This window comes from Arvicola amphibius, chromosome 5 (assembly GCF_903992535.2).
Source record: "Arvicola amphibius chromosome 5, mArvAmp1.2, whole genome shotgun sequence".
Lineage (NCBI taxonomy): Eukaryota > Metazoa > Chordata > Mammalia > Rodentia > Cricetidae > Arvicola > Arvicola amphibius.
In genome coordinates, this window is record NC_052051.1 from 93980931 (window position 1) to 94000771 (window position 19841).

The window sequence follows — 19841 nt, forward strand, 5'->3', positions numbered from 1 at the left end:
TTAGGAAAGAGCTGTGCACTTATGTACCGGGTTAGAGGTCATTTAAAAACAGCTTTGAAGCACGCCGTATTTTTTATTTATTTCTTTCAGTGAAATTAAGATTTTTATCTGGAAAGAAAGAATGCATTTCACTCAGCAGCCTGCAGTGCCGACTCCCCTGCTCTCCCACTTCCTGCAGTTTGTCCAGTGTGTGGTAGCATCTTGATTCTCTGTCCCGTTTCCTCTTCCTCTACACCCGGAAGCACCACACTCAGGGCTACAGTCCTTGGCCTGGACTCTGCTCAAAGACATTAAAAGACATTAACAAGTTCCTTATTTTTGCTAGGTCTTCAGAAGGCTCGGGGCATCTGGGCATCTGGGTCACCAGTTTGCAATGTGCGTGCATGTGTGTGTGTGTGTGTGTGTGTGTGAGAGAGAGAGAGAGAGAGAGAGAGAGAGAGAGAGAGAGAGAGAGAGAGAGAGAGAGAGAGAGAGAGAGAGATAGCATCCCTCCATCTGGGATGGTCCCAGCATGTAAAATGATAAAATAATGCAGGGTCTTCATGGACCCTGTACACATCTGCCTACAGATGTTAAACCACTTAGTATCCCTAATACAATGAAATCGCCATGTAAACAGTCGTCCTACAGCGCTGTAAAGAATTGTAGTGAAAAAAAAATATGCCCAGCATAGATTTTAAACAATACTGCCAACCTTCCTTTCACTCTTAGGTGTGTCACTCAGATATTGAAGGTGCTATAACTGCCACTGTCCCTTCTGTATGCAAAGCACCCACTGTCCCTCTTCAGAAGTGCATTTTCATCTTCCATCATATTTTTCAGTTTTTCGAGACATGATCCCATGTAGCTCAGTCTGGCCTTTAACTCACATGTGGCTGATGATGGATGACCTTCAACTCCAGATCCTTTTGCCTCCAGCATCTCAGTGCTGGGTTACAGGTGAGTGCCACCACACCCAGCTTCTGCAGCGGTAGGGAGGCACACGTGGCTTTACAAGTGTTAGCAAGCACGAGTTACATCACTGACTCACGCTTCTCTTTGTCTCTGTCACCGCTCTCCCCAGCACACACACGAGGGGGCCTCATTCGAGCCTGGCCTAGAGCTCACTATGTACCCTAGATGAGTCTTGAACTTGTGGCAGTCCTCCATGGGCTGCTATGCCCAGCTTCTCCTGCTGTCTTTACCCTCCAAAAGGTTGGAAGGGTCATCCCTGTCTGGCCTCAGAGGAAGCTGGGCGCATATGGTTGGGTTTCTCCAGGATCATGCAGATCCTCAGACTCTAGACTCATAGGTTCTGTCTCATCGCACTAAACATACCCTATACACAGAACTTTGCCAGACATGTGGAGTTTTGAAGGTGGCCTTTACTTCAAAATAAAGTGATTCAGTACAATTTGGTGATGGAAATACGTTTAAACTATACTGTAAGTCGGCCCCAGTGTGGCGCTTGATTTTCAGGTGGCTCTGCTAAGGACCTACAAAAGCAATATGAGATTCTTTCTTCTTTTCTTTTTTCTGAGGCGGGTTCCCTGTGTCGCCCTGGCTATCTCAGAACTCACTTTGTAGACCAGGCTGGCCTCGAACTCAGAGATCTGTCTGTCCCAGCCTCCTGAGTTCTGGGCTTAAAGGTGTGAGCCATCACCACCTGGCCTGAGGTACTTACAGTGAATAAACTCCAAGTCAGTAGGCCCAACAAGGGTCTGTAGAGACTGTCACATGCATGCATGTGTGTGCAAACTTGCATATGTATACACACACATTAATTAAAAATAAAATCTTAAAAATATAAAAAAATAGGCCCTATGATTTGAAGGAGCCCATGCTCCTTCATGAGCGATGACAGAGTGGAAGTTTTGACATGGATCTCACAAGATTTGGGGGCCTAATTCCTCACAGTCTTCCTCATTAGGTGTGATTGAGACTGATGAACATTGTCTTTTTTTTAAAAAATATTTAATTTATTATGTATATAATATTCTGTCTGTATGCCTGCAGGCCAGAAGAGGGCACCAGACCCCATTACAGGTGGTTGTGAGCCCCCATGTGGTTGCTGGGAATTGAACTCAGGACCTTTGGAAGAGCAGGCAATGCTCTTAACCACTGAGCCATCTCTCCAGCCCCGAACATTGTCTTTTAAGTAGATTATGAATACAGAATCATCAGATTTGAAGCAATTTGGCACTTGTTGGTTTTTTAAAAACTTATGTACTGATTGAGAAATAATTTTTTAGTTTCTCTCGTGGGCTTAAGTTAATTCTGTTGTGTATTTAGAGTCAGCCAATAGAAAGCACCCAAGGAAGGCCTGGTAAACAGCGCTGTGGGAATGAGAAGCAGGAGCTCCTTTCAGTACTCGGGCTCTGTTTGAGACGCTTGTAGTTGGCTCAAGGGACAATGGCTGGCAGCGGTGTGATTTTAAAAAGAATCCTTGAAAATCCAACAGAGTTGTGTCATTCCTGAAATAACATACCCAAGTCAACCACAGATCTCCATCCCAGGGAGCAGGTCCTTGACTGAGACTTTGATTATAGTTTGCTTGCTACGAATGGCTGTCGGGGTCTGGAAGGGAATGACTCAGTGTGCTGCTTTCCCTGGGCTACGTAGTCTGTAGATGTTAGCGGTGTTTGTGTGTGTGTGTGCGTGCATGTGTGTGCATGTGTGTGCATGCTGGTGTGTGCATGTGTGTGTGCGTGTGAGAGACAGAGACAGACACACAGAGAGAGAGAGGTAGGGGGAGAGGAGACTGACAAAGACTGGTTCACACATCTTAGTTGAAACTGGGGAAAGATTCTAATCTATACCGGATTCCTTTCCTACTCTGTTGTATACTGTAAATTAAAGTAGAAAATAATGCAGGCATTTGCCCTGCAGATGCCTTTCGGGAGGTGTCCCCGGAAGCCTGTGTCTTTCCCCAGTGAAAGACTGATGAAGTCCAGCTTGCGAGTGAGAGTGGCGGAAGGCAGGGGCATGCATTCCTAACAGACAAAGCCATTAGAACTTCCAGTTTAAACTTCAGTTCGCTTCTTGGAGACGGTCCCCCGGGTGCCTGTTTGAAGAGCACACGGCCAGGTTCGACTCAAGAGAAAAACTTTTCATTAGCGTCTGTGGGAAGACGCCCGAAGTGAAATCCCTTGAAGGATTCTGCTTCCCCAGACCAGTGCTGGGTAGGTGAGATGGATGATTAAGCGACCACGAGGCAGAAAACTGAAGCAGTGGGAGATGCTAATGTTGAGATAAACCGATTGACATGCCGGGAAATCTGTGCGGGCCAGATATGAGCAAGGGAGGAATTAGAAGTAGAGTCCCGGGGGCTACTTCCTTCCAGAGCAGTTCAGTTAGACTCAGCACGTCCTATGAAAGGAAATGATACGAACCTTTTCACCTCGCCCCAGCCACACCTGCTGGCAGGAGTGGACCCCAGGGCCTCCCACGGGGTAGACAAGTACTCTGCCACTGAGCTATCTTCAGCCCTGGTTGGATTCTTGTTATTGTTGTTGTTTGGTTTCCAGGCAGTATTCAATGAAAATTAAGTGTTTGATCAAGAGAGTGTTTTTAACTAGGTTTCTTTAAAGATTATTTTTAGTTAAATTTGGTTGTTTGGAATTTTGCTAGAATTTAGAAGAAAAAGAAAAATCTTGAATATGCATGTATCTTAGGTATACCTGTGCAGCACCCAGATTAACACAGAATTTTCTAGCTCTCTGAAGGTTTTCCTCTCCATTGCCAGTGAATGGCCTCCAGACACTGCCAGTGTTCTGACTTCTGTCATTACAGATGTGTCCTGCCTGTCTGCCTGTCACTCCCCATGGATAGACACACAGCGTGTGCTCTTGTCTGTCTGATGACTGTCTGTCCAATCCAAAAGGCCTCATTCTTCCTTCATTTTCCCTCATTATATGTTTTCTCTTTTCTTTTCTTTTTTGGTAATAATACCAATAAAAACAGCAGAAATGCTGTCGGAAACAATGAGGGGAATGAATGTATGGTAGGACCCTACACTCCTGGGTTCAATTAAAAAATTCTCCTTCTGCTTTGGAAATCAGTATGGTGATTTCTCAGAAAATTAAGAAACAACCTACCTCAAGACCCAGCAATACCATTTTTGGGTATATACCCAAAGGATGCTCAATCATGCCACAAGGACATGTGGTCAAATATGTTCATAACAGCATTATTTATTTATTATTTATTTATGTATTTACTAGTCAAAACCTAGAAACAACCTAAATGTCCCTCAACCAAAGAATGGATAAAGAAGATGTGGTACATCTACACAATGGAGTACTACACAATGGAAAAAAATGACATCTTGAAATTTGCAGGCAAATGGATGGATCTAGAAAACATCATATTGAATGAGGTAACCCAGACTCAAAAAGACAAATATAGTATGTACTCACTCATAAGTGACCTTTGGACATAAAGCAAAGAAAAACCAGCCTACAGTTCACAACCCTAGAGAACCTAGACAGCAATGAGGACCCTAAGAGAGACATACATGGATCTAATCTACATGGGATGTATAAAAAGACAAGATATCCTGAGTAAATTGGGAACATGGGGACCATGGGAGAGGGTGGAAGGGGAGGGGGAAAGAAGAGAAGGGAGCGGAGAAAAATACAAAAATATATAGCTCAATAAAAAAATAAATTTCTGAAAAAAAGTTCCCCCTGTTTGGAAGATCTTGAATTCCAGGCCCATGCTGAGCTACATATTAGGACCTTGTCTCAAAAAGCAAAAGACAAACAAAAGCCAACCAAGCAGAAACACAACAGACAAACACAACAACGAGTCACCAAATACTCCTGCATCCCTAGCCCAAGGATGAAAGCTTCAGATTTGTCACGAGATGCCCTCCAAAATTAATAAGTCAAGGATACTTTCTTCTGTTGCCCAAAATGATAGCCAGGGTCCACAGGAGCTATTTAAATTAAAAATCAAATGAATTCAAATTCATGAGAATTAAAAACTCAGAAGCTGAGCATGGCGATACAGACCTGTGATCCCACGGCACTCGGGAGACTGACGCTGGAAAGTAGGAACTCAATACCACATGTTGCTTTATGTTGAATTTAATTTAATTTAAGGCCAGCCTGGGCTACATGAGATCCAGGCTCTGCAAAAACGAGTAAGTAAATATCCATTTCCTCCATGGCTCAGACAGGTACCACGATGAGCAACATTCCTACAGCAGCAAACAATGAGCTTCCTGGCTCTTCTTCCTCATTTACAGGCGTAAGGAGATTGTATTGAGCTCTTTCTGAGGGCTGGGACAAACAAGTGGTTGAAACCTCTTCTGTACTGAATCGATAACTTCTAGAATATGCCTTGCACACCTTGGGACTTTAGTGATGCTCTTTGGAGCACTCCTGCTCTTGTCAGTCTCTTATCCCCTGGGTCTCAACTTAGACTGTCCCTCCCAGCCCACACCAGGGCTCAGACTGTCCCCTGGACCTTCATTCCTTCTGTCCCTGCCAGCCCACACCAGGGGCTCAGACTGTCCCCTGGACCTTTGTTCCTGCTGTCCCTACCAGCCCACCCTAGGGGCTCAGACTGTCTGACTGTCTCCTGGACCTTCCTGCTGTCCCTCTCATCCCATACCAGGGGCTCAGACTGTTTCCTGGACCTTCCTGCTGTCCCTCCCAGCCCACACTAAGGGCTCAGACTGTCTCCTGGACCTTCCTGCTGTCCCTCCCAGCCCATACCAGGGGCTCAGACTGTCTCCTGGACCTTCCTGCTGTCCCTCCCAGCCTTGATCAGAGTGAAGTGATTATCCATATGCAATGTCATATGGCCTTCCCGTTCCCTAATCACATCCATTTGCTGATGTCTCCCAGGGACCCAGACCCTGGGTATAGTCATTTCTCTCTCACCCATCAGCTCCCGAATAACCACATTGAGGCTTACTATTACTTATAAATCCTCTGCTGATAGCTCAGGCTTGTTACTAGTTAACTCATACATTTAAATTAACCCATTTCTATGCATCTATGTATAGTCATGAAGGTTTGTGAATTTGATCTGTCATCTAGCATGTCTTGCTTCCTGGGCAGCTGACTGATGTTCCTCTGACTCCACCCTCCTCCCTCCCATCATCCTTAGTTTGGCTTTCCTGCCTAACTTCCTGTCTGGCTACCAGCCAGCTTTTTATTAACCAATGAGAGTAGTATATATTCACAGTGCACAGAAGGATTATTCTCACTGGGGCTAGGCTTTCTCCTTCGCTGTGTTGTCCAGCACATGGTACCATTCTCTACACTTAGGAGATGTTAATTAATATCAAGGAAGGAAGAAGCTGCCGGCCACAGGAGGCCAGAACAGTAACTGCCTGCTTAGAGTGAGGGCGGAGTTTCTTATCATGTAGTAGAGGCAGCTCCAAGAAAGATGTTACTGGAAACAGTTTTCTGTGTAACCAGCTTTCAGAGTGTGTTTCTGTGCCCTGAGCTGATCCTTCAGCAAAGCAGCTGTGCATTGAATCCTCTGTACTTATTCTGGTTCTAGTTTGTGGTTTTCTCGTCTGTAGAAGTAATGCGGACAGACATGTGCACACTACAGGCTGGCAGGTAAGTGGTTACACGGAAACGCAGATGGAAAATAGCATCTAAGAAAGGTGATACAGACCTCTGCTGCATCTGTGTCAGGAAGCTGTTCTTAGCATGACAGGCCAAGTATCTCAAGGCCAGCCTGCCTCAAAGGGAGGTGACAGAAATTACAGCCCACACAAAAATCCGTTTACCCGAGTAACATGCAATCCAGAGACAAAGAGGCTCAGCATGACAGATTCCAGGCCTCAGTTTGCACCCTGGACCCTGGTTTCATCTTCAGGCTTCGAGGGAGACAGCTGTTGCATGGCGGGTAACAATAGTTCTATCTAAGTATTCCATGTCTCCATGAAGACAAGGGAGCACGTACTCTGCCACAGGCCACCTATGCTCTGGGTCTTCCTGGGGGCTGGGGAGCTTGCTCAGGTGGTAAAGTATTTACCTTGCAAGCCTGCGGACCTGCGTCTCAGTTCCCAGAACACACAGGAACAAAAGCCCACTGTGGTGGTGGCGGCACACATTTGTAAATCCAGCACTGGGGAAACTGATACAGCTGGAGCCCTGGGGCTCACCACCTAGTCAGTACAGACTACCTGACAAGTTACACAGGCATGAGAGAACTTGTCTCAAAAATCAAAGTGGAAGATGTTCTAGGAATGGCACCTCAGGGTGACCTCTGGCTTCTACCTGTGTCTGTATGCACATGTGCACCCTCATGCATGTACATGCACACAGATACAAAGAGAAACAAAGTTAAAGGGTCTTATCTAAGGGGGCATGTGCTGGAGGATGCATTAGGATGGGGCAAGAGTCTAGAAAACTCCAGAAGGTTCAGGAGATCAATTCTAATCCTTACCCTGAAGGGCTCAGTCCTGCCCCCTCCCTATGTCCAGCTGAAGAAATGCTGGTTCCATTTTAAACTTAGCAGTAGCCATCCATTTATGATTTACAATGTAAATGGTAGTGATCTGGAATCCTTAGCCAATCAGTTATGCTTTGAATTTTTGCACTTTCTCTGTAGACCGGGCAGTGTTGGAGCTGTGCTGAATGAGGTCACAGTCTAACTACAGTATTAACCCTGCAAATCTGTTCATTTCCGCCCGAGCACCCCCAGGCGGGATACAGAATGTGTGCAATTGAAGTTATTTCAATTCTGCAGTGCAGTGATGGGCTGAATTGTAACAGAGGTGTGAGCATGTATGTCTGCATACATAGGCAGGGAATCATTCAGGAAGCCATGTAATAAGTATTTCTTTTTTTAAAAAAACATAATTTCTTTATTGATTCTTTGGGAATTTCACATCATGCACCCTGATTCTGCTCACCTCCCAGTCCTCCATATCCTTCCCTCACCCCTGCAGTGCCCCACCAAAAGAAAATTTTAAAAAAACAAGCAAGCAAACAAACAAACAAAAAGCCTCTTTGCTTCTCCTTCTTTCCCACCTGTCCAACACCTTTTCACTCATCCTGGTGGCATTGGTAGCTGCAGTGTGTCCAGTTGGCTTTACTAGCAAGTGTTCATTGCAATGGCTAACAAGTCATTCGAGTCTGGTTCAGGGCCTTTGGTTTCTGGTACACCATCCTCACTGGATACTGACCAAAACTCCTCTCAGATATTCTTTGACCACAAGTCATGGAGGACCTGCAGAGCATTTCACAGTACCAGTGCCTTCATGATCTGCAGCAGGTCCTTGATGGGATAGATGTTAAGGTCTGCCAACCCAAGTCCTGGCTGTGGGCCTGGCTGGTAGCTGAGCTGCTCAGTCTCAGGTGAGGAGGCAGAGCCAGCTCCCCCAAGCCCATGCCTTCAGGGTCAGTTCTCCCTCACCCATGGTAATGGGGGGGTCATCTCTCCTGAGTGTCGGGGCCAGCTCTCTTGCTGCAGTGTGCGTTGAGGGGCAGTGCCAGTGAGGTGTGGTGCTGCCTTAGCACAGCACTCTGATTTCATCATGTATGCTTCCTCTGGTTTCCTGAACTGACATAGGCCAGAGATGTCAACTTAGATCCAGCTGCAACAGGACCATGGACCCAGACATGGCCCTTGACAGCAGCTTGGGTCACACAGGTATTTGTGAAAAGTGCTTTCTTATTGCTTTGTGACGTGTGTGGGCGTGATACAGATATGTGTGTGTGAGTCGGTGAATATGTGTACAAAGTCACAGCATACATGTGGAAATCAGAGGTCAACCTAGGGAGTTGGTCCTCTACTTTCCATCTTGTGTGTGGCAGGTCCCCTGTGCTGGGTACTTTTATGTAAACTTGACTTGGACTATAGTAATCCGAGAGGAGAGAGCCTCAATTCAGAAAATGCTTCCCTAAGATTGGACTGCAGACAAGTCTATAAGGCATTTTCTTAATTAGTGATTGATGTGGGAGAGTCCAGCCACTATGGGTGGGGCCACCCCTGGGCAGGTGGTCCTGGGTTCTATAAGAAGGCACCTCTCCATGGCTTCTGCTTCCAAGTTCCTGCCCTGACGTCTTTCAGTGATGGGTCATGATGTGCAAATAGAAAACAAAGCAACCCTTTCCTCCCCACCGTGCTTTTGGTCATGGTGTTTCATCATAACAATAGTAATCCTAGCTAAACAGAAATTGGTACCAGGGTGGTGGGTATTGCTGTAACAGACTTGACCGTGTTGTCCTGGGGAGGATTGTGGAAAGACTTTGGAACTTTAGGCTAAGTCACTGAGTGCTGAGAGCTCAGTGGGCTGCTCAGCAGGGCTCGGAAGGTGACTAACTATGTTGAGAGCAGCGCAGACCTTGGAGGCCTGGTTTGTGACGTTTCAGAAGGGAAGCAAAGACTCTACTAGGCTTTTGTGTGAAGAATCTGTGGTTCTGGTCAGCTGGGCCTGAAGAATCGGCTGTGATTAACAAGGGCCGAGAATTACTGAAGTAAAACCTTTGCTTTTCTGGGACGATGAAAGCTGGCCGGCTGGGACAGGAGAGTCAGCTGTGATTAAGAAGAGGCCAGCATCACCGTGGTGAAATCTGGGAGAGTTTCCTCGGGGTCAGCACACAGAAGCTGTGTTCCCCAGGCAACTGAAGTGGTCCCTCATCCTGGCAGCTGAACTGGGTAGTGTAAGAGTCATCTGATCCTGAACTTAGTGCGGACCCGATCGGCATGGTACACTACAGCCCAGAACCCCTGGACTCAAGCGGTCCTCCTGTCTCAGACTCCCGACTATCAGCGTGCGCCACCGTGCACTGGTTTGAAGGCAGGAGGGGGTCATGGAGAGCAGCTGAGGCTTGGACACCGTGGCAGGGCTGCAGTCCCTGGAGAGAACACAGAAGAGGCTTTTGGTGACAGAGCAGCCCAGTTGCAGGAGAGACCCCAGCATTTTGGAGACAGCAGTGCCATGGGATGACCACCAAGAGCAGCAGCGGTGGGGGAGGGAAGCCAGCCAGAGGCTGGAAGACAACCTGTGTGTGCTGCAGAGGGTGCAGCCAGAGAAGTGACCCGACCATTTGGAGGAGCCCAGAAGATGGCGAGTGAGTCCCAGACATTGGATATTGAATTATTTACACAGTTGAAGTTTGATTATGACTGTGCCCTGGCTCCCTGGTTCTTTCCTCTTGAAATAAGAAAGTATTTAACGTGTTTTATAGGATCCCACAGTTAAAAGATTTTGGTTATTAAAAGAATGAGTTTTTAAAGGGGGTTGAATTTGTATGACTTGTGGGACTTTGTAAGTTTAAAATTTTTACGTTGTGATGTCAATATTTAATGTAGGAGCTTGGGGATGAACAAGGAAAGAAAGGTCGTGGCTTAACAGTGGTGTGTTTGTGTGTCAAATTGACAGAGGTCAGTTGTGCTGGCTAATTTTATGTCATATGAGAGGAGGGAACCTCAAGTGAGAAAATACCTTTATAAGATTGGGGTGCAGGCAAGCGGTTAAGGCGTATGATGAAGGGGTATGCTCTGAACTTTGTGGGTGGCACCATCACTAGACTGGTGGTCCCAGGCTCTATAAGAAAGCAAGCTGAGCAAGCCGTGAGGAGCATGTCAGTAAGTAGCGCCACTGTGGCCTCTGTGACAGCTCCTGCCTCCAGCTTCCTGTCTGCCTTCCTTCCGTGATGGACGGTGATGTGGAAGTGTGAGCCAAATGAGCCCCCCTCCCCCTGCCCCGCTTGCCTTTGGCCACTGTGATTTGTCACAGCAGCGGGAACGCTAGCTGGGACGCTCCCTTGGTTGATCGCGGTTGTACCTCATGTGCCAGGCTAACTGACTCAGAAGCTCCCGGCAGTCTCCTGCTTCAGCTGCTCACTGGGCAGTGGGAACATCAGGATTACAGAATGGCTGCTGGGCCAGGGCGGATATGAGTTCTAAGTCCATTCCTCATACTTACATAGCCAGCATTTTATTTTCTGTACCTTCTCCACAGCCCTTGATCACTTTTTAAGGGTGAAGTATCTGTCTGTCATCCAGAATTAAAAATACTTCTTCTGGCATTTAACCTTAATATGTTCTGCCATCTGTGACTTTGCTTCGTCCCCGCTTCCTTTCAACTCCTTTTCTTTGTGTGTTCCAAGCACCCTTTTGTGTCCTTAATTTCTATTTTGCATTACTGAAGAATACAGTAAAGAATGCTCTAGTAAATACCCATGAATTTTGCCACCCGATTTAGGAACTGAAAATGAACTCTTTTCGAGTGGCATTTTCTGGGCTCTGTTTCCTCCGCCTTGCAGAAGAGCACACACAGATGGTGAACATTTTGTGCAAGGCCCCATCACCTCGCCATTCCCAGTGGCTGTCTGGGAAACCTCGCCAGCACACGGCAGTCTCTCTTGGACTTGGGCTTAACCTAAGTAGTCTAACAGCTGAGCGCCAGGTACCGCCTCAACCTGTTCCAGGATCAAGAAATCCATGATGCTTTGCAAATTTATGTTATCCCTTGCACAAGACTAAGCCACCTCCCTTCTGAAATCTCTATCAGAGACATTTTTCATGTAACCCATTCACTACTTTTGGCACATATGGTGAGTGTGTTTGAAAACAGTCTCTGCCTAAATTTCAAATCTGAGAATGGAGTGTGTGTGTGTGTGTGTGTGTGTGTGTGTACATGTGTGTTCAGTCTTACAGAACGCTCTTTTGGTTTGTTCCTCAACTGAGCTATCATTTGGCGACTCTAAGTATCTGACCCTGTGGAGTGCCAGAACCTGGCGTGACTTGCCTGTGGTGTGGAATCACCATAGGTTTTACTCATTTATGCTGTATCCTGGGACAATGGGCGTCCTTTCTGCCCTTGAAAGTGCAGTTCCTTGAACAAGTTCCTGCTTCTGCCATGCGCTGTCCTCATGTTAGTCTGTTCTGTTGCTGCCACGTGATGCCCGCATCCTGGTCTGTTCCCACTGCTGCCATGTGATGCCCGCGTCCTGGTCTGTTCGCGCTGCTGCCATGCGCTACCCTCATGTTGGTCTGTTCCCGCTGCTGCCAAAAGTGCCGCCCGTGTCCCTGGTCTCTTCCTGCTGCTGCCACGCCCACTGCCCTCATCCTGGTCTCTTGCTGCTGCTGCACGTGCCGACCGCGTCCTGGTCTATTTGCTCACATCACACCTTTTGCTGCAGTGACACACATTGTAGCAGCAGCATCTGCCTCATCTTCTTCACCTTGGAAACTTAATCTTTTGAGAAGTCAGGCACACAGCAAAGAAGCTTGTCTGGGTTCTGTTGTTATGAAGCATCCCAGAGCCACAGATTCCCAGGAAGAGAACTGGGGAGCAAGTAACTGGCTTTTTATTTTTTTAAATCTATGGAATGATAAACTCATGGTGTCTCTTTGGACAGCTGATGGCCTGAACTTTGCAGTACTCTTTTGTGATTCAGAAGCTAGAGCCTTAGAATCTGTCCTATAGAACACACATGGCTTGGTTCCTGTGCATAACAATGAGGAAGTTTTCAAAGAGAACTATAAACTATACATGTTTTATTTGGGTGCATATTGTTTTAAGCATTGATTATCTTTTCATTTGAAATGAATAGGATTTCTCCACAAACCACTTGTCATTTGCATAATGTGAAAATCCATTTGTATAATAAGCCCTCAGAGTCGTCAGAATTGGATCCTGGGCACATGAAGTCTCTCTCTGTTGCAGGGTTTGCTTTGTTTATAATACTGAAAACCAAAGTGAGAGTATCTGGTAATTTTCCAGATGTTATTACCAAGTGGTCATCATCGCTGCTCACTCGCTCATTTTTCAGGATCTATGTTTTCATCGTCGTTGACAACAGAACCGTGTCTAACTGTGCTTCTCTCTCTGTAGGACAGTCGGCCCAATATGTCAAGACCTCTGATCACTAGATCCCCCGCATCGCCACTGAACAACCAAGGCATTCCCACTCCAGCCCAGCTCACCAAGTCCAATGCGCCGGTCCACATTGATGTGGGTGGCCACATGTACACCAGCAGCCTGGCCACCCTCACCAAATACCCCGAGTCAAGGTAATTGCAAAAGTGGGGATGTCGCTCTCAGAAGTGTGTGTGTTTGATGTTCTTGACTGCTTTTCCTTTGATCAGAAGAACAGTGGGGCCTGGCCAACACCAAGCGCAGGGCATGACCCGCTGAGGCTATTTAGGGCCATGGCTGTTTGATTCCACAGTTGGCACATGGAGTACTTGTCTGAATGCCACTTTCTGAGTGCCATGGTAGGCGCCTGTAACTCCAGCCTTCAGGAACCTAAGGGGAAGGATCATGAATTAAAGGCAGGCTGGTGCTATATAATGACCTCGAGACCAACCAGGACTATAGAATGAGGCCCTGTCTCAAAATAAAAATGACGATGGGGCGGTGAAGTGACCCAGAGCGTGGGCTCACTTCACACCATGTCAGGGTGGAAGGAGAGAATCCAGAGCATTGTCCTCTAAGTTCCACCTGTGCACTGTGGTGTGTGGGCACAGACACACACACACACATATACAGAGAGAGAGAGAGAAAGAGAGATAATGTTTATAACATAAATAGGCAATATTGAGTATAAATCATAGTTATGATAAAAATGTTATAAAGTATTTTAGTTTTTTCAGATCTTTCTTGACTACCTAAAAGAATTTCAGCCAGGCAGTGGTGGCGCACACCTTTAATCCCAACACTCGGGAGGCAGAGGCAGGCGGATCTCTGTGAGTTCAAGGCCAACCTGGTTCCAGGACAGGTTCCAAAGCAACACAGAAAAACCCTGTCTTGAAAAACAGAAAAAAAATTTAAAAAAAAATTTTTGAAAATTGGGGTAAAAAAGGTAGAAAAATGTGTTCTCTTGACTTCCAGATTACTTTCCACAATAAAATTGAAGTGATTAAAATATAGGTTTGTAAGGTATGCACAAAGCTGTGCATTTCCAGCTGTTAGTGCAGGTGTGACTCAGAAATGCTAAGAAAGTGACAAAAAATCACATGGTCACCGTGGCTGTAGTCTTATTTTTCAAGAATATGACTCTAAAGCTCACTACATAGGAAAGGCTGACCTCAAACCCGCAGAGATCTGCTGCCTCTGTCTCCTTGGTGCTGTGATTAAAGGAGGCGTTCCCCACTCCCCTGGGCTCATTCATGTTTTATTTCCTTGATGTGAAAATTTAGCTTATAAAATGGTTAATAACTTTTTATATACATTGATTTGTATTTTCCTCATGCATATAAATATGAACAGCATGTGCATGCACGGTGGCCTCAGAAGCGAGACGAGGACTTCAGTTCTCCTGGATCCTCAATTATGGATGCTTGTGAGCTACCACATGGGTTCTGGGAACCAAATCTAGTCCTCATTGTCAATAGCAACAAGCGCTCTTAACAGTTGAGCCTTTTCTGCAGCCCAGGTTTACAACATCTTAAGCGACTTGTCCATTCATTAAAAAAATAAGAATCTAGCTCTATAACTATTATTCGTTTTAAAGAGTACCTATTTGTATTTCTTCCCATCTCCTGTTGATACTGACATCAGCTACAGAAAACTGCTGCTGGCCCTTCAGACGGGGGAGTTAAATCCAGGGTCAAGTACAAACCATCTACAAAGATCCATATCCTGTTCTGAAATGTAGCGAAAGTTAGTGATCTGGTCTGGTGGCTTTGCTTTTGTTTGCTTTTAAAACTTCTGATTTAAGTAGGAAGTTAATGCAGCCTGCGGGGCTTCCTTCTCAAATACATAGGAACAGAAGTATTTCCGATTTGGCGTGTAGAATATTTGTCTATGTATAATGAGATATCCGGGGAAATAGGACCCAAGCCGAATGAGAAATTCATCTATGTTTCATATATATATATATTACACACATATCCTGAGGATCATTCTGTATCATACTTTTAGTAATTCTGTGGACAAAACAAAGTTTCAGGACATGGAATTTTCTATGTAGGATCTTATGTTCGTGCTCAAAATGTCTTGGGGACTGGAAAAATAGCTAAATTGGTAATATGTTTGCCACAAAGGCATGGATCTAACCCCCAGAACTCACATAAGAAAGCTGGCATGTCCCTATAATCCCAGCTGCCCTACTTATCGAGAATTTGACATAGCCTAGTCACCTAGGAAGAAAGAACTTCCGTTGAGGAATTGCCTCAACCACATAAACATGCCTGTGGGTACTGTCTTGATTGCTAATGAATCTAGGGAATTCAGCCCACCATAGGCTTTCCAGTCCCTAGGCAGGTGTCCTTGGTTGTATAAGAAAGCTAGCTAGACATGAGTCTTCCAGCAAGCCAGCTGGCAGGCAGCATTCCTCTGTAGGATCCACTTAAGGCTCACGTTTGACTTCCTGCCTTGGCTTCCCTCAGTGCTGGATTGTGACCTAGAAATACAAGGTAACTGAATGCTTTCCTCCTCCTTTTCAGGGTGTTTGATCACAGAGACAGAATAAACAGAACCAGGGAGGCAGAGTAAGTGGATCCCTGGGTCTCAATGGCCAACCAGCTAATTAGGCAAGCCCTAGGCCAATGAGGGACCCTGTTTCCAAAAACATGGTGGACCGCTCCTGAGGGATGACACCCAAGGCTGACTTTTGACCTCCATACACACGTGCATTTCTCCAAGCCCCACAAACATGCATGAACACATATATGCACACATTCCAATAGATGCCCACATCAAAGTTCTGGACTTTGGAGCATTTTGGATATGGGTGCTTGGACCGTTGGCCTGTGCCTTAGTCTACTGGTTTTGGTCTCGTTGCTCAGTACAGCTGCGTGGATCTTTTCCATAGTCTGATACTCTCTGAGGGTCAACCATTTGTAGCACCCTGGGTTCGCTTGAACTTTGGGCAGTGGTGGAAGATAAAAGGTTGGCCACTCTCTTCATTCTGTTTCTGTCTCTCATAATTTTCCAGTCACCTCCTGTTGGTGTTACATATTTTAGACCTCAATTAATGTCTCGTTTGGAGACTTCCTAGTCTATCTTTCCATGAGTTTCCTCGAGTTTCGTGATTCAGATCCTGAACCATGCATCAGATTCCGTAGATGCCTTTATTCTCTCTAGCTTCTTGGTCTCTTATAGCAGTCAACTGCCGCATGCACTACAGAGCACCCAAAGAGAGGAAAGTCCAAATTGAAATTCCCTTTTGATGTACATTACACACTCAATTTTGAGGCATAGAACTAAGAAAAAAAACCCTCTAAAATATCTCAATGATTTTTATATTGCTTCCTTTTCATGTTGGAATGGTAATATTCCAAGTTAAGTGGAAATGCATTTCAGACAAATTCTGTCTCTTTTTGCTTTTCCCATGTGACTTCTGCATCTTCTTTCCTGCATGGCAGCACTAAACTAGGAATCCTGGCTTCTATGAAAAGCATTAAACCCGCCCCTTCCCCATCCTGATACTTGCACACACCACAAACTGACATTTCTCAGCAGCGTATTAGGAAAAGCAGGATTATCAGCATGCCTTCCTAAGTTTTCCTCTCATTCCCAGTCACCCATAGTGCCATAGCAGCAAGGACAAAGAAGTGTTTTGTTTTCTTTCGATGTTTCAGGGGTCAAACTCAGGGCCTTGTGCACGGCAAGCACATCTTTTACCACTAAGCTTCACCTCCCAAGCAGAAGTGATTTGATTCGTTGTATCTGCATTTAGACACAGGCTCTGCCATTCACAGGGCAGTTCCAAAGAACTGGGGTCCAATGGTCAAACACCTGCCTTCCCTCTTTCAAAGCAGGTACAGAGATGTCTTCTTGCAAAGCTAATAATTAACGTGATCATAGACATATCTTCATAGACCTGTGTTTGATGCAGAGCAAACTGCCTTCCAAATTCTAAATGGACTTCACTCCTTCTATGCCTATAGCCAAGAGACAGCCTGACATCAGGCTCTCCTTCCTTGTATCTGGTATTGTGTCCTCTCTTGTATACTCACCCTGAGCTCATCTTTTCTAAGAGGACATGGCTTTAAACTCAATTCAGGTATCAAAGAAGCTTCCATTCCCATGGCTTCTACCAAAACTAATGACACTGGTCAGATAATACTGGCTCAGGGTATCATTGGCCACCGTGTGCTGCTCTGTTTCTCCTTGGTTCTTGTGATACTGCAGTAATTAAATATTCATCTCAAAGAAAATTCAGAAAGGGACCCACACTCAGATTTTAGCAGTCAAGCATATTTAGAAGAACAGACATTTGTGATTTTCCCCATAGCTCAAATGTCCCTTCCAATTTCAGTGAAGATCTCTAACCTAGCTAACCCTCTGTCAATAAACCCCAGACAGCCTGGCTGGGTTACTCATGACCTTGGAATTATTAGCAACTCCTCTGGTTAGCATTCTCTGGGTTCTGGGGGCTTGGAATCCTCCTTCCCTGAAGCACTCACCCTGCCTTACCCACTGAACCCCTGTGAACCCCTGGTTCTTCTCTAGCTGCCTCTTCTGATAGTGGCCCAGAAAGAAGAGGCTCTTCAGGAACTACAGGGAAGACTTTAGTTAAGAAATTCTGATTTGTAAGTAACAAATAACCTTAAAAGACATGTAATGTAGGAGGTGAGGCATACGAGGTGAGTTGTTGGGCGTGAGGTGAGGCGTGGGGTGTGGGAAGTGAGGTGTAGGACTTTGGGTGTGGGGCATGAGGTGCGGGAGGTGAGGTGTGGGAGGTGAGGTGCGGGAAGTGAGGTGTGGGAGGGTGCGGTGTAGCAATTTACAGCCCTGCTCTAGGGAAAGGCTTCTCCAATGTAACAGTTCTGCTCAGCAACAGAGGGCTTCCCCAGGGAAGTTGTTGCAGTTGGGTTCCAGTGCCCCAGAGTGTAACAGCTCTGCTCTGCTAGGGGATGGTTTCAGTCCCACTCAGCTTGGCTCTGTCTCTGCTCTGGGGAAAGAAGGTCTCGCCCAAACCTCGTTCAAGAAGAGATTTATTGGGAGGGAAGGATCTAAAAGAGTGGCTGCATCTGCCAGTGTGGAGAAGGGTGCAGGGCTTATAAAGGGCTTCTTAGGAGCAGAGTTTTTCCAGGGAGATTTCCGGGGGTGGGAATGGGTCAGACTCCAGTCTCTTGAGCTCAGCTTGGCTAGATCTCTGCTCAGGGATCTGTTGATTTTCTGCTCAGGGATTGACTAGTTTCCCTGCACAGGAATTGTTTGGTTTTCTACTTAGTTGGTCTTGGGCAGATTTGACTCCGGTTTCTGGGCCATAGTGTGTTTCTTTCACTGACCCCTTTTTAACCTTTTGGCTCTAATTTCAGGGCCTGGGCACATTTCTTTCACTGATTCTGATTCTATGAGTAAAGTGTGTTTCTTTGGCACTGGGTTCAAGGCTAAAGTATTTCTTTCAGTGGCTCTGGACTTAGCGCCAGGGTGGGTTTCTTTGGCTAGCCCTTTTACCACACAGTTTGGTGGTACAGTACATGTGCAAGTTTAAGCCCACGCACTGGCAAAGAAGGGAAGGGAGGACATTATAAATCTTCAATTAGGATTGGAGCTTGGAGTTGCAGTCCACAAGAACACCTGTTCTCTAGCTATAATAACTTTACAGCAGCGAAGTTTAAAGGGGAAAAAACCTACAAACAAACCAGAAACCAGAGCAAGGACAGTATATCCTATCACCTGGGAGGCTGAAGTAGACGTATATTGAGTTTAAGGCTAAGCTAGCCTACAATAGGAGGCGCCATGGGAAAACCCAAACCAAACCCGTATAGGAATAGGAGACAGCCATGGACATGGAAAGATGAACCATCAGAGGTCGACGAACTAGGACTCATGGATCTTCTGCCTGCTTTACAAATAAAGTTTAGCTAGAGAGAACAATAAAGAAAAAGTCAAGAAAAATATGCCCCGATCAGATATTTTCAAGTGGATTTGGTAGTAGAGACCTGTAATCTGAGCTGCTCAGGAAACAGTCAGGATTGTGAGTTCAAAGCCATCCTGGGCAACTTTTCAAGATTGTGTCTCTCAAAATATTTTTTAAGAGTGTGGAGGATCTGAGAATGTAGCTCAGTAGTAGGACACTTGCCCGACATGCCTGATCAAACCCAGCACTGCTTTAAAATAAGCAGATGTACACAGATTCTCTCACTTGATTCAAAGTGTGAGCATCTCAGGGGAGGTGGTTATAGATGCTGTGCTCTTCCTCTGGGCTGTGCAGATTTGAAGGGCAGATCTGATTATGACTGGCTCAAAAACATTGATGACTCCTTATTAGCACCATTGATAAAGAAAGACTTAAGTATTGCAATATTGTTTATTAAGCCCCGTGTCAAATTACAAGGCATCCTGAAGATCTTTGGCATATGTTTATGATGAACAAGGAGGACTTGTCTGAGTTCAAAGTTAGGACTTTCACATCTGTCACTGTCCCTTCTGGCAAAGGCAGTTTTAGTAAGTTTGAGTAAACATTTAGTTGATGCTTATTCGGACTTGAACTCTCCCCCCTGGGGAGGTGGACTAGTCAGTGGAACCCATGCGGTGGTAATAAAATGAGGTTCTCGGTGCGAAACCCTCACTGTCAGCCAGAGAGCTTCTCAGGTCCCCTGAGCCATCTGAGCTGACGGCTTGACAGGGCTTTTGTATATTTTAAACCCAGACCATGAGTTAAGTCCCACGTAAGTCGATTATGCTAAATGGGTGTTTCTGAAATAGCAGCGGCGTTCCTTAGCATACAGGGATGTGTGGGTAACTGCAGGACTCAAGAGACTTCTTTTGCAGCCATGGGGTTTATGCCTATGGCCACCCAAGGGTGTATCCAGAGCTTCAGGATGGAGGAGCCAAGCATGTGTGCCCCATCAGCAGAGGTGCGTCACATGGAGGGCATCACTCGCTCACACATTAGCCGTCACAGCATCATTTCAGAGGAGCTGCACTGAGGGGGAAGGCACATGGTGTAATATGAGACAATTAGGGAGGCCAGAGC

General features: G+C 45.9%; 1 protein-coding gene across 2 annotated transcripts in view; it reads left to right on the forward strand.

Annotated features, from left to right (window-relative positions):
* Kctd1 (potassium channel tetramerization domain containing 1) overlaps positions 1-19841 on the forward strand; it is a 100415-nt gene that overhangs the window by 42023 nt on the left and 38551 nt on the right. For both annotated transcript variants that reach the window (XM_038331298.1, XM_038331297.1), the window contains exon 2: positions 12800-12978. In XM_038331298.1, coding sequence (XP_038187226.1) covers positions 12815-12978 — 164 coding nt within the window. In that variant the 5' untranslated portion in view covers positions 12800-12814. The remainder of the gene's footprint in view (positions 1-12799; positions 12979-19841) is intronic.